We start from the raw sequence: 14735 nt of genomic DNA on the forward strand, positions 1-14735 counted from the left end.
GGAGATATCTACTACTATAAAGGCTACTCCTAAGAAGGTATATTTACTCTATAAGACGAACTCTAAATCCGCTCCTAACGCGCTCTAGGCTACCCCCTATAAGAAAGCTCCTAAGCCTAAGAAGGTTAAGACCCTAAAGAAGGGTAATAGAACTTCCGGTAAGCTAACTCTAAAGCCGCTCGGAGCGGATTTAGTCGCTAATATATAATAGCTCGTATAAATCCTACTACTACGGCTAGCGGTACTACTACGGCTAGCGCTACTACTAGCGCTACTACTCCTAACGCGAACTTTATTATTTCGTAAGTATTTTTTTTTTTTTTTCGAGAGGGCGCTCTAAGCGGATTCCGGGCGCAATTCTACGCGGACCGGGTCTTCTTATTACTATTTTTTAATAATAATAGTACTTAAGGGCACTCTTAATCTACTCTAAGCGGTTTTAGTAATAGGTACTAATATTATAAACTAACTTTATAGAAGTAATTAGTTACCGCAAACTTCGCTCTTCTACTTAAGGCGTAATAGTAATATAGATATCGATAGCGGTAATTACGATACTACGAACGCCGCGAAGTAACTACTCGCTATATTAGCGGCCGAACGAGATATTTACGACGATTCTAACGACTTATCGTCGTAGAACGGCTTTAGTAGTCTAGTCCGTCCGGAACGCGATTAGAGTCCGCTTAGTACGCTTAGTATACCGAGTAGAGAGCGATCTCGAAGTACGTTCGTAACGCCTTTAAGGTCTCTAGAGCCTTTACCGCTAAAACCTATAATGTTCGACGTTCTAATCCGGAGTCCGTAAATAGAGTAGTTAGTAGATACCCTCTTTACTCCTTTTAAACGCGTTTATAACTTATTATATAGGTCTCGCCTATACTATACGCGTATAGGTTATAACGATATATAACTACTACCTTTACGCTCTCTTAGTCTAGTACCGCGTTATAAAAAAGGCGGTAGCCTTAACTTTAGGCTAATTACTATACGTCTTCGAAACGAGGGCTAGGTAGAGTAATATATACTATATCGCGTAAAGGGATATACTCGAGATCTATATATCGGATATAACTATCTTTAATATTTCGAAGGCGTTTAGGAAGGAGAGGGTCGATAGGATTAAACGCGCTCTAAACGACTTTATATTGCCCCTTGAACGCCTCTTAAATAGAATTATAACGCGCTCCTACTATAAAGAAAGTCTATATACTCGTATCTCCTTCTCGAGTTTAAGCCTCTCGCGGAGAATTCAAGTTTACTCCTCTAAAGCCTTATTATAACGCTCGATATTATCGATAGTAGGTTTAGAAGCCGATAGGATCGCCTTCTAAGTACCTTTTAAAGGTAACGGAATCGCGCTCGAAGTAGCCTACCGAGTCGTTAGGGTCGCTAGTAATCCTTCTCGAAGGTCCGGTATAGACCGTTATTTCTTTACTTTCGGCTAAGCTTCTTTAATAGCTACTTTAGGCTATAGCTCGTCCGCTACTATAGCCTCCGCTTAGTCGGCTACCTACTTCTTCGCTAAATACGTTATACGCTTCTTACGAGTAGACTCTAAATACGCTATAAGTCTATATATAATACGTTATAAGCGGACTAAGAATAGACTTACGAGCGCGGAGAATTAAACGAATCTCGCGGGTATAGTCGTTCCTTAAGCGCTATATAAACTAAATACTAGTCTAATCGATGTTCGCGATTATAGCGAGGAGCTTTCGATTAGTATCTCGACCTCTAAGAAGGGATTAGCTCGCGGTAACGCGTTAAGAGCGCGATCGAAATACTCTTTAATTACCGTTATAATCGGAAGCTTCCTTCCTCGCGCATTACTAAGGCTTCCGGTAGATTCGATAAGGTTCGTATAGTAACGAATCGCTTCCTATATTACTTTATCTATCCGAGAGTAGGCCGGAGCGAGCCTATAGCGGACTATACGGAAATTCTTCTATTTCGCCTAGGTAGCGATAGCGGGATTCGGATAGCTTATAGAGTAGTATAAGAAGTCGTTTAAAGCGCGATTTAAGCGCGCTTCTATACCTTTTAAAGCTTTAATCTCCTTATCCTATACTTCCTTCGAAGTAATTTCTCGTAGTACCTATATTCGCTAGTAGATCGGATCTATAGAGTCCTTATACGTTCTAGCCGCTTAGAACAAGTTCCGATTCTAATAGACAACGTAGTAGATAATAATATACTCGAGGTGTTTCTTCTAGGGGCGGTTTAAGTAGTTAATGCTCGTAAGATACTAACTAAGGCCTTAATAACGCTATTAGAGCGGTCTCGGAATACGATTTAAGTATACTTACTACGCGCTTATATTAAGTTTATGTTAGCTACGACCGCCTTAATACCTTTACTATAAATATAATCCTATACGATATACTTATTCGTAATCTCGTAAATTCGCTCGAAGGCCCTTCTAAAGAAGTTCTTATAGATTTCGACTAACTCTCCTTAAACAATCGCTTAAGCGATAGGGATTACTATGTACGTTATAACGCGCTTAGAACGCGCTCGGAGCCTACTTACTTAACGTTCGCTTAGTATTATACTTTCCTAGTAGGAGCTCGTTTATATTACTACCCTAAACGCGTTTAAATAATATATCGACTTTAATCGAGGTAAACTAATATATTAGAAACGCGGATTCTAGATAAAAAAGAAGGACTATAAACTCGGTATCTATCTACTAAAGGCCTTAAATATACCGCTATAACGATCTATTAGTACGTTTATAGTAGCGTTAGAAGGCGCTTATATACCGCTCTAGGGTCCTTCTACTTAATAATCTACTATAATTTTACGCTATTTAGCTAGGTTCTATATAGATAGTAAAGGAGCTACTACCGCTTAATCTCGCGTATAATTACATCTATATTTCTAAGGCTCTTATAAAGCTCGCTTAGGTCCTTAATGCTATAGGATTAGAGCTAGTCCTTTAGGGCGAAAGACTAGAGAAAGCGTACTAGGTTCGATATTAGAGCGCTTATAAGGCGATCGGAGTAGACTCTAAGCGGACTTACTAGGTATTAGGGTATCGTTTAGAGTATATTAGATTAGCTTTTAGAGTTCGGCTAAGTACGATTATATAGGTCGTATAGGTAGTAGGGGAGAGTAGATATACTCGCCGATAGAAAGCTATATAATATATAGTATCTTCGTAAAATCGATCGGTATAATCTTATAGAATATTATAATATAACCGCTCTATTTTATTATACTAGCGCTATAACTAGCGTACGAGAACGCTATAGGAACAAGCTCTAAGTTAGTTATAATTCTATTCGGAGCGCGCTATAAAATCGATATAAGCGGGATTTAAACGCGATACGAACTATATATAGGCCTCCTCGAATCGGCTTATACGATATTATAGTACTATATATTCCTTATTAGCTATAGCTTATCCCTCGAGAAGAACTACGAGATATACGAATACTCGATATTCTACTAAGAATGTACTTTCTAGAAGAAATAGGCTATTTTTATAGGGCCCTTTAGCTAGGAGTTATACGAATTATAGTAGATAAAGAACTCTCTAGTCTTCGTAATAGTGCTCTATAAGTCTATTAGGAACGGACTTCGAATACGATTAAAAGGTACTTATAGGGCTCTAGAACTAGCGGCATACTAGCTTATACCGACCGACCTAAAACTACTCGTAGATCGTACTATTATCGTATAGCTCGCGGATTACGAAGTACATCCTATTACGATTAGAACGGGTTAGGAGGGCGTTTAAGGCGAGCTCGGAGGGCGTTAGTATCGGTCTCGTACCTTACTATATTACTTTTAGCTAGATCCGGCTCTCCTTAATCCTAGCGGTCGAGTCGCTTCTCGTATACGCGATTCTACTACTATTCTATAACTTTAGTATAATTAAAGTTCGCGAGCTCGTAGTAAAGGTATTAATAATACTTTATACTGTTATAGCGGAGTATAGTCTTCTTATAGGCGATACCTCTAAGGAGCTTAGAGTACGTTAAAGTCGAGCCCTTAATTCTACTCGATACGAAACTATATTAAACCTATAGCTTATTAATACTAGTATAGTAGTGTTATATAAGCGGACTTATATCGAGCTTATAAGGTACTTTATTAGTATTATAGTCGATAATATAGGTAAATCCGCTCCGGTAGGTCTTCGGATACTATAGAATAGCGACGACGTATTCGACCTTCCGAGTACGTAACGTATTTAGTCTACCGGTAAGAACTACCTCTAGTTCTTCCTTATTATCTTTATCGGAGTCTACTTAGCGACCGTTATAGTAAAGCTTAGAATACGCTTTAAGCGCGCTCTAATCGGAGTCGGATTCTAATTACTCTTCGTCCTTATCGTCGTTCTTATTTCTCTAAGGATCGAGACCCTAGGTTACTTATACGATATCGCCGATAGGGCCTTTATAGTATCTAGCTTTCGGAAGAAGAAGTCGAAAAGTACGTCGTTCCTTTACCTTTAGCTAGCTATCCTAGGTAAGGTCGATTAGCGGTTAATTTAGCTATAGTATTCGTTAGAGCGGATTTATAGCGCGCTCCGACTAACTTACTACCGAAACGAGGGTAGTAGATAGTCCTACGGGTAGATTAGCTCGAATCCGGATCCTCGTAGACCTAAATAGGCTTCGAGCGCGTTAGAGTATTTATCTACTCGTCGGTATAGTAAACGGGAATATAACGAGATATAATCGATTAAATGCGCTTAGAGTAGATCGATTATAAATACGCTTAGAGCGGATTATAAATAAGTTAGAAAAACATTAAGTCCGAATTTCGCTTAAAGTAGGATTATATAGTAGAAATAACGTGCTATAGGGGAGGTGTAGTGCGACAGTTAGCGACGAATAAGAGTAGAGCCGCGGCGCGGGGCTTGTTTCTAAACCTATCTCGCTCTAGTGCGCGATTCTATTAACGCTTGGCGGCGGGCCGCGTTACGCCGAGGAGGTCAGACTTCCGAGGGTCAGGTCAGGTCTGCGCGCGACTCCGTGTTCTCTCCACCCGTGGCTTCACTTCACCTCAGCATCTCATCAACCATTAATATTGCTTCATCGGGCAATCATGGTACTCAACGTAAGACGGCGTCGAAGTCGAAGAAAAACTCTTGCAGGTATAAGTGAAGAGGATGTCCATCATGTTCTCCCATCAAACGCTCCTGCTGGCCTTTGCTCACCTCAAGTGAATCGCATCTCGCGACGACAACGTCGCCATCGGAAGACAGTCAGATCCACTAGTTCGACTGGGCGGATCGCTTGCGTCCTCTTGAAACTCAGAAACCATGAAGGGACCACTCTCCGCCGCGAAGACGTCCTCCCAGTCTCAGTGCACAGCGTTCGTCAAAGGACTGGCCTATGCTCTGTTGGCTTCGACTGCTGTCTTTACCATCGGATCTAGGATCGCAACCTGTAACTGCTTGGCTCGTCAGACGATTCAACTCCGCATCCACTCACGCGACTTCGCCGCACCACAGCATGAGGGTATCCAGAATGGAGACATCACCTTCTTCGAACCCTCAATAGGCTCTTGTGGAGTCCAGTCCAACGCCAACGAGGCCGTGGTGGCCATTTCCGCTGTTCTCTTCGATTCCCATCCCGAGTCTGCTGCCCAAGGCGGGAACCCGAACCAAAATCCACTCTGCGGCAAAGTGATCCGACTGGAGCGGGTCCACAATGGAGTGCCTTGCAGCGTGGATGCGACAATCGTGGACAGGTGTGCAAAATGTGGAGAGGCGGATCTGGATGTCACGGAGCACGTCTTCCGTCAGTTGGCTACGCCTGATATGGGTCGTGTGCAGGCCACTTGGTCGTGGTTGTGAAGCGTGCCGGAGGAACGTGGATCATGGACGAACGAGATGGAGGCATTTTCTGGATGCTAAGGCAGAATCACAAGTCCTTGTCCCAGCTGTCAGACCATTATTTGTAAGTACGTCAATTGAACGAAAAGTTTTGCGCATGTGACAGCGATGATGCTTCTTCTTCAGTTCGTTGCTCCCGCTTTGGGCTGGACCGCGAAAAAGCCAGACTGGCGCGACTTCACTCTTCGGTTCCTCACTTGCTCCCTTCCATCGCCCTGATCCACACCTGCCAGCGCATCATCTGTTCGCACTGCACATTGTCCTTGCGCGCTTTTCACATCCCTCCAGAATCCGCGCGATCAAGCGGAAGAAGGCACAATTGCTGCGCTGCCAATTCCACCGAGCAAACCTCAAACATCCTAACGCACCCTACGACATCGTCAAAGAGAGGCGACACTTTGGCCCCATCCACCCGCGGAGCTGTCACTGCACCTGCAAAGGTTTCCGCCATCATCATTTTCACTCAGCCATTGATGGTTTCCTCAACCGCGCATCCCTGAGATCCCGTTCATATCCGCCACCAGAAAATGGACAAGTACTACAACAAACTCAACGAAAAGAGGAGCTACCATCGACCTATCTTCCTCCTCACGTCTCTGCTCACTGCAGGATTCTGCAGTCTTTACCCGCAGGCATGCTTCAAGAACTACAGCGCAAAGGAGAGGCACAAGAAGGAACAGAAAGTGAAGGACTTGGAGCAGCGTCAGCGAGAGGAGGAGGAATACAACCATCATCCGAGGGTGCGACATCGTTCCCATTCCCCTCCTCGTACTTCCCGGACACCGCATCGCCACGATCGTCGCCATTCGTCCAGGAGAACGTCCCGTCATCACGAGAGCCGTCACCGGCGGGATCGCGACGACGATCTCGAGCTCAGCCCGGTGAGGTCGAGACGACAGCACTCTTAGGATCGAGAGCTGGATCGCGAGCGTCAGTCTCGTCACCACGGACGTCCACCTCCGAGGCAGTACCATCACAGCTCTTGGGGAGGCGTTCTTGCACCGATGCCGACTTTCTAGAGCCCACCACGCCCGATTCTGTGAAGCAGTACCGAGTCGAGCAGAAAGCGACGGCAACTGCGCAATTGCGAAACGTTCTCTCGCCAAGCCCTACCTTGCCATTCAGACTCTCTTTATCCGCGCCCTCGACGACCGACCAATCTCCCTTTGCCGACTCACCGACGCAGACACCCGGATCTGTCAGTTCCGTGGCTTCGACTGACACTTTCTGCACCACCTCGACCCAAAGCTCAGACGCCAGCACTCTCGCCTACGAGCTCCGTCGTGGTCGGCCAGATATGAGACTGTTGCACAAGAAAAGCAGACCTTCACAGCACACGATACAGAAAGCATCCATTCTCAAGCTTCCCCACGATATCAAAAGATCGCCTTCATCTTCAAAGGCGAGAGTTGTGGCGGATACCTCCGTCGTAGAAGCAACCACAACGGGTATGCCAGAGGTGACAGTATCGACTACCGCTGTCGCGCTTGCAGTACCGGAACGACAAGACTCATTTATCAAAAAGCCGCTTCGAAAGACCCACACCCTCGCCGTTCCGCCTCTAATTCAGCGCAGACCTCAGCTTGAATTACAGCCTGCGGAAATGAAGGCTTGGCGAGATATCGGGCGACCTCTTTCCTCTCGTGCCAGCGTCCCTCGAAGCATCCTTCCTATGGTCTCCAGCCCCACTTTTCCACTGCCACTCGAGCTGCCCACCCGACAGCTGCGTTTTGAGAGTCCGCTCGTCAGCGAGCCGCACACTCCGGACCTCTCAGTAGCACAACCGTCTCGCAAGCCCTCCTTGTCTCACGGCCGACCTAAGGGCAAGAGACACTACCATTCCGTAACACCGCCGGAGGAGGAACCGAGAGAGACCACGCTTCCCCACCATGGGGACTCCTATTTTCAAACATTTCATGTCGAGGCCGTTCCAAGCCGCGATTTCATCCCATTGCGGACCCCACAACCGATCCTTGAACGACGCGAGATTGTCAAGGAGAAGCCGTGGTCAGAAGCAGATCCTCCGCTGTCAACCATTGACATGACAGCTCCGGTCCTTCTAACAGGAGATGGAGACAAGACTCCCGTAAGACCTGAGCGGCCACGTCTAACATCAGATCGACGGAAACGGAGCAGCATGTTTTCGTTCTTTCGGAAGACTGCGTTCAATGACAGGGTTTTCGAAGAAGATCTTGAGGCAGCCAAGAAGGCTGAGGAGATTCTAAACATTCCGAAAGCCTCGACAGCAGCCCCAGTGACCACAGCAGCAATGCCTGGTATTACCCTCAGTACATTTGAGGACGGCGCCAGTAAAAGGAGACTTTCCAGTGTGGTACCGGAGATGCAAATGCAGTCGTACTTCTCTCGCCCTCGAGTGCGTCACCAACAGAGCGACAGTACACTGTCGCCTTCGGGACTTGCGACGCCAGTGCAAAGCGGCTCAGAGGAGGCATCACCGTCGTCGCCTCATCGCATTAGGCCTCGTCATCAACACAGATCCTCTTCTGAGCACTTGTCTCCAACCGCGACGCCAATAGGTCGGCCCCGGGCTCGCCACAGACCTACACAAGAGAGTCTCCGGGGTGAACTCAGGTCTGTGGACACGCTACCGAGGAGCACGACTATCGATACGCAGCTCGGAATCAGGTCTCGAGGAACAAAGACTGCCATGCTGTCTGGTGGTAGGAGAAGTTCGCTAAAGTTCGCCGATCCTGTTCGCGCCGAATCGCCTGGACCCAAAACTCGATTGAGTGCCATACGAAAGAGATCAAGCGTCGTCCTCAGCAACTTGTTCGCAGATTTACGAAAAGTATCATCAGCGGAGCAGCTTCTTCATAGAGTGCAAGCGTACGAGCACGGATCCGAGCGACGCGAATCCTTGACTGCCAGGCTGTCCACCGTCATACCCAAGATGTCGATGGAGAGCATACGAGTGTCGATCGCGGGCGGACGCAGACTACGGCGCAGATCTTCGAGGCACAGCCAACAGATGCGCTCGACTGAAAGTGAAGAGCCGCAGCCGAGGAGCAAGTCCCCCTCCCGGGGTGGCATACAGCCCACAAACGTTCCTCCAGATCGGAGGTTCAGCGCCGATGACCTCAAAGTCACACACTTCGAACAGACGCCTTTCAGCCAGCGCTATCACGATAGCAAACGTGCCGCACAACAGCATATCCGCGCGATCATCGATGAAGGTCTCAACGAGGAGGGCGATGGTCAAGAAGACGACGAGCTCGTGCTTGGCTTCGAGCAGGACGTGCCTGATCATCTACCGAGCTCTCCTCTCTGCCCACTCCACCCCAAACACAAATCCGGCGGTAAGGCCATTTGCCCACAGCACGGACGCTACAAGAGAGACAAGACTCGTGTCGCAGTGCGGCCGCTTGCCAGGCGAACATTGAGCAGAAATGTCAGCAGTGCGACGGCGTTCACGGGCGGACATCGCATGGAGATTGTGTTCGATACCAGGGAGGAGGCGAAAGTGAGAGCATCGAGTTTGACGACCGTGGGTCTCGAGAGAACCTCGGAACATTTGAGAGCCAGAGCGCTGAGCCTGGCGGCGGCGTTGGAGAAATCGTTGGACAATAGGGCAACAAATGATGTCAAGGCGCGAACGGCCAGCATGGGCAGTGATGGAGCTGGACCGTCACCTGCTTCGTCGGCTGAGCTGCGGGCGATACGAGCTGCTACAGCGGCTGCCGGCACGGAGAGGCAAACGATCGAGGTCGGTCGAGGTCGGACGCGGGTGAAGGATGCTTGTGGCTCGAACAGGCTGCGGCGACGGCGCGTTAGGATGCGGCGGAGTAGATGATGTGTCCGTGGTTCCTAGGATAGTTTGGAGCGTTCAAAGCTGCGTGATCGTTTGCTTGCACCTCAATAGGAACGTCGTTTTCGGAGTTGGTGATGCGCGAATCAAAAGCATGCTGAGTCGCCATTGGATATGTCAATGGTCGTCCTTTTGACACACTAGGTCTTCATACTGTTGTATCATCATCCTGCGACGAATGCCACCGTCGTCCCAAACCTATCAACGCCCACCCGCTCGAACGCATACAAACACAGAACCAAGTCAGACTTTTCGTTCAATCCTCATCACCTCCCATCCTTTCCCCAGCCCATCGCTCTCATCCTGCCTTCAATCTGACTCCAAATATCCTCCACCACCTCGCGATCTCTCCATCTATTCTGTCCCTTGTCAATCTGCACACTCAACACCTGCCTGCCCCATCCCTTGACCGTGTCCGGAACCACCTCGCCCTTCCATCCCACATATACACCCAGCGCATGCGAGAACAGTTCCGCGGGATTCGTCCACTTGTAACCCTTGAACTGCCATGTCTGACCCGTTGTGAAGACTGCTACCACACGAGACCAGTAGTCTGGTCGGAAATTTGACGGATCGTCCACGAGGATGAAACGCGTTGCATGGCCGGGGTGAATTGTGCGGAGGTTGCGAGTGATGTGCAGGATAGAGGGCGATTCGGTAGATTGTTCGAGGGGAGCGTAGACGCCGTCGTTGAGGAAGGATTTGATGTTCGGCATGCGGAGGAGGGAAGAGAAGGAGGATGATAGCAGGATGATCGGTTCGAGACGGCGGTTCGGATTAGATGGCTTGATCGGAGGTCGGAGGGCGGGATTATTGTTGAGTGCTGGAGCCGAACCGGGGGCTGGCGCGCCGGGTTTGCTCTTGCCTAGGAAGAGAGCGCTGTACTTTCGCATGCCGCTGAAGTCTTGGATCTTGACGCCTCGAAGGACGGTGTTGTGGTCGCCCATCTTGCGCTCCGCCGCGTAGATCTCTCGTAGTCGGTCCTCTTCTTCTCTTCGCTTGACGTCGTCCGCGAGTCCTGCATCGCGCATCTCCACGTCCTCACCACCTTGCGCTACCTTGGCTGCAAGAGCCGCATCTCTACTCGCTTCCTTCGCGTCCAGGCTCTTGATAAATTCGCTCTCGTGCTCTGCGACTTCGCCTGATAGCCAATTGTTGAGGTCGATACGCTCGAGGAAGGGTAAGCTGGTTATTGACTCGTTGTTCCCGGTCTGCTGTAGCTCGGTGTTGAGCTGCGCGGTGGCATTGACGTAGTCGGGCACGCTGGCATCTTTGTTGAGCCAGCAGAAGTAGACGGATCGGAGGTCGAGCGCGCGCTTGCCGGAGCTTTCGGAGACGAATCGCGTTTGTTGGTTGAGAGGGATTGCGGTGTGTTGCGGGCCATCTTCTTGGGAGCTGTAGTTGAATAGAAGGTATGAAGCTTTTGCGAGCGAGACATTCGAGTCGGCCTGTGATGATGGGTCTGTGTCGGTCGTGGGTATGGGCAGAGAGTTGTTCGCGATTCCTTGTCGTAGTAAGGCCAGCGCATCGGGCGCTTGGTCGGGTGCCGTCGTCATGGTCGCTGTCAATGGTGGTAGGTTGGAAGTGCTGGTCGTTGTGCACGAGACGAAGTAAGGTTGATGCGAGACGCGCTGGGTGAGGAAGGTGTAGCGGGCTCTTGGCATCAAAAGGTTCACATGTCAGAAGTAGTTCTAATGATGGCTCTTTGAATGAGTCGTGCAGGGCTTTCGATACCAAAGGAAAACAGCGTAGTTGAACACAGCTAAAAGCAATCGGTATAAAGCTCTCCCCATCCCTCGACTCGCATCGACCCGTATGTCTCCTTCCGCTACAAAATCAACTCAAAGCGACTCCAATTGACAACGAAGCAAACATCGCTCGTCGCTCGCTTACATCGCAATCGTACCGTTCTCGTGTCTGCTAAAGCTAAGACTTGGTCTCTGATCTCTTTTCGTGTCTGTCTTTTACTTCTTTCCGTAGGCCTTGTTGATGCCGTCCTTGTATTTCTCGGTGATGGCTTTTCGCTGCAGCTTCTGGGCGGAAGTAATAAGTCCCTTTGTGGTAATGTCAGCGATTCATCTTGTATTAAGATGCGTGGGAAAATATTGCGGTTGGACTTACACTCTCAGGGGTCCACTCGTCATCAACAAGCACCACACCTTCAATGATCTCAAACGGCGAGAGGCCGCTCTTCTTGCCGGTGGCTTGCATCTCCTTCAGTACGGCGTCGTTCATCTTGCGGTTGTGGCAGAGATCTCCAAGTCCGTGCCCGTCAATGCCGTTCTCCTTGGCCAACGACTTGAGGGCAGGTTCAGCAGGTACGATAATGGCAATCGGTTTGTTTTGATCCTGAGCTGCATAGACACAGATGTTGCCAACGACAGTCGTGGCGCGATAGACCGACTCGAGCTTCTCCAGTGCGATGTACTCGCCGTTGAGAGTCTTGACCAAATTCTTCTTGCGGTCGATGACCTTGAGCTCGCCGTAGCTGTTCCATTCTCCAATGTCACCGGTCTTGAACCAGCCATCGGAGGTGAAGGATTCCTCGGTCTCCTTGGGCAAATCCAGGTATCCGCTTGTGACTGGGGCTCCACGGATCCAGATTTCTCCCTGCGGAGGGCTGTTCGTGGAGTAGTATCCAGCATCCGCAAAGTCCACAAGCTTGACCTCGACCGAGCCAGGAATCTCACCAAGCGCGCCGTCAGTATACGCGAGTGGATCCGTAATTGCACCCATGGCGGCGGTCTCAGTCAAACCGTATCCTGAAATCATGGGTGCAATGCACATGGAGACGAATCTCTGCGTGTCTTGAGCGACGGGTCCACCGCCATTCAGGCATATGCGCAGTCGACCGCCTGTCGCCGCTGCAACCTTTTTGAAAACAACATTGTCCATGATGCTTGCACCAGCTGCAGACCCAGGCACGTAGCCAGAGTTGTGCATCAGGAAGCCCTTGGCTGACATCGCACCCCAGAACAAGTTTCGTGAAATGGGATTCAGTTGCGCCACCTTGGCCTGAACGCCCTTCTTGACAGTCTCCCAGACTGCAGGAACGCCAACCAAGATGGTGGGTTTGAACTCAGCAATGTCGCCCTTGCAGTTGCGCATGGAATTGTCGGAAATTGTCTTCGGATTGCCGTATCCCATGGTGCCACCCCAGAACAAGCACGCATTCTCGAACATGAACTCCAGGATATGAGCCAGTGGGAGATATGTGAGGAGACCATCGCCAGGGCCAAGGTATGGGCCGACCACAACATCGACGCCAGCGATGGCAGCAATAACGTTCTTGTGCGTGAGAAGTACGCCCTTGGGTGTACCGGTAGAGCCGGATGTGTACATGATGCAAGCGAGATCTTCGGGCTTTGGTGGCACGGTATCGACTTTGTTCTCCTCTCCCTTCTTGATGAATTCACTGAAGCTGAGCACCGTGAGGTGTGAATGAGCTTCCTTGAGCTTCTTGATGTCTGCCTGGATGGTTGACTCATCGCTCACTGCTGTGGGCGATTTGTCGTCGTTGTAGACAACGTGTTGGATGTCCTTGGCCTCCTGGAGCGGCTTGATGAGCGTCGCTAGGAGGTGGGGATCGAGGAAGATGGCCTTCGCCTTGGTCTGAAGTAGCGAGTGCTTCAGACCCTCCTCGCCGAGAGTGTCGTAAGCAGTGACGATGGGCATACTCTGGCTCAAAGCACCATGAGCGACTGCAAGCCAGTAAGGGTGAGTCGCAGCGAACAGGTGCACGCGGTCCTCAGCCTTCATGCCCAAGGAGCGGAAGCCGCGACCGATGCTCAGCGCCATTGCCTCGAACTCGCTGAACGACATGTACTCGTAGGGGGAAAGCTCGTAGTATGTCCATTTTTTGTCCACCTCTTGTTCCTTGCCGTCGATCGTCTTTTTCACCTTCTTGTTCTCGACATGCAGTTGGACGAGCTTGCGCTTTCCGAGCGCCTTTGCATTGCCAAACTTGCGGCTAGATCGTCGTAGGATATCGTGTACAGTCTTGACCTCTGGGTCTGGTGTCTCGAACAAGCCGTCCTTGGCTTTGACATTTCGTCGCGGAATGGTCTCGCCCTCGACCTTTTCGAGACCGGGCACTTCGATGGTGAACGGCGGCTTCTTGTAGAGTCTCGGTTGAGGTACCAGCGACTTGAGGTCCTTGCGAGCCATGACGTCGCCCATGGTGCTGGCGAGTGGGAGGTTTTGGTCGGCGGGTCTTATATGCGATGAGGATGGTGATGACAACAAGCAATCGAAGGACATGCACACGTGGTTCGATAAGCGTTGGGCTTGGAGGAGGGCGTGGTATGATCGAAGGTGAGGTGAGTTCGGTGTTGGCGTTGTCTTGGAGGTCTTGGTAAGGCAACAAACAGTTGAGCTTCGCGGCGTGACGTCGGACTGGGGTATGGGGTAGCGCTAAGAGGTCTAGCTTGAGTTTTTCTTGCCGCAGATGTTGTAATACACTAGTCTCAGAAGCACAGACCCTCTTGGCGAGCACTAACCTCTTCGAGCGCCTCGCCTAAGAGGGTCTGAGGGCCCAGCAGCGTTTTTAGGTAATGTTATATAGCGCCGCGACATCGAAAATTTAAAACTACTTTTATTATATAATTAAGGTATATATAAGAAGCTATATATCGATCTAATTATACTACTATAAAAATTTTACTATAATTCTATCGCTATCGTACGTAGTAGGGGTATTAGTTTCTAACTAGTATTATAGCTAGATTCCTATACTAAAAGCTTAAAATTACTATACCTATATCTATTACTCCCCTATATCCGTTACTAGTACGATATTATTTGTTCGCTATAGTAAGACGCTAGCGCGCGCGTTCCTCTTTAGCTTTAATCGCTACTACCCTACTCTACTAATCCGCTAGGTTCTACTTCGTTAATAGCGGTTAATAAGTTCTTAGTCGTCGGCTAGAGCGACTACGTATACTCGACTAAGTTACTATAGTCTTAATACGGGGATGCTATCCTATATTACGAGGAGTCGACGGCGCTATACTACGAGGCGCTAGCCGTATTATAAATAGGTTATTAACTTAAGTA

The 14735-nt window shown here is 49.2% G+C and overlaps 3 protein-coding genes across 3 annotated transcripts; 1 reads left to right on the forward strand and 2 right to left on the reverse strand.

Moving 5' to 3' along the window:
• Positions 1 to 5479: 5479 nt before the first annotated feature.
• On the forward strand, positions 5480 to 5803 carry MYCGRDRAFT_19276 (uncharacterized protein; the record flags this gene model as incomplete). Its single annotated transcript, XM_003852300.1, has 1 exon — positions 5480 to 5803. A coding segment is annotated over one exon (324 nt), but the record flags the coding sequence as incomplete, so codon positions are not given.
• Positions 5804 to 9955: 4152 nt separating this feature from the next.
• PAFE2401 (Paf1p complex subunit) lies at positions 9956 to 11209 on the reverse strand (the record flags this gene model as incomplete). Its single annotated transcript, XM_003852418.1, has 1 exon — positions 9956 to 11209. A coding segment is annotated over one exon (1254 nt), but the record flags the coding sequence as incomplete, so codon positions are not given.
• Positions 11210 to 11644: 435 nt separating this feature from the next.
• Positions 11645 to 13847, reverse strand: MYCGRDRAFT_86257 (uncharacterized protein; the record flags this gene model as incomplete). Its single annotated transcript, XM_003852417.1, has 2 exons — positions 11645 to 11734; positions 11802 to 13847. The coding sequence occupies 2 exons, from the start codon at positions 13845 to 13847 to the stop codon at positions 11645 to 11647; spliced, it is 2136 nt and encodes a 711-aa protein (XP_003852465.1).
• Between the last annotated feature and the right edge of the window lie 888 nt (positions 13848 to 14735).

The sequence above is a fragment of the Zymoseptoria tritici genome, chromosome 5 (assembly GCF_000219625.1).
Source record: "Zymoseptoria tritici IPO323 chromosome 5, whole genome shotgun sequence".
In the NCBI taxonomy this organism is placed as follows: domain Eukaryota; kingdom Fungi; phylum Ascomycota; class Dothideomycetes; order Mycosphaerellales; family Mycosphaerellaceae; genus Zymoseptoria; species Zymoseptoria tritici.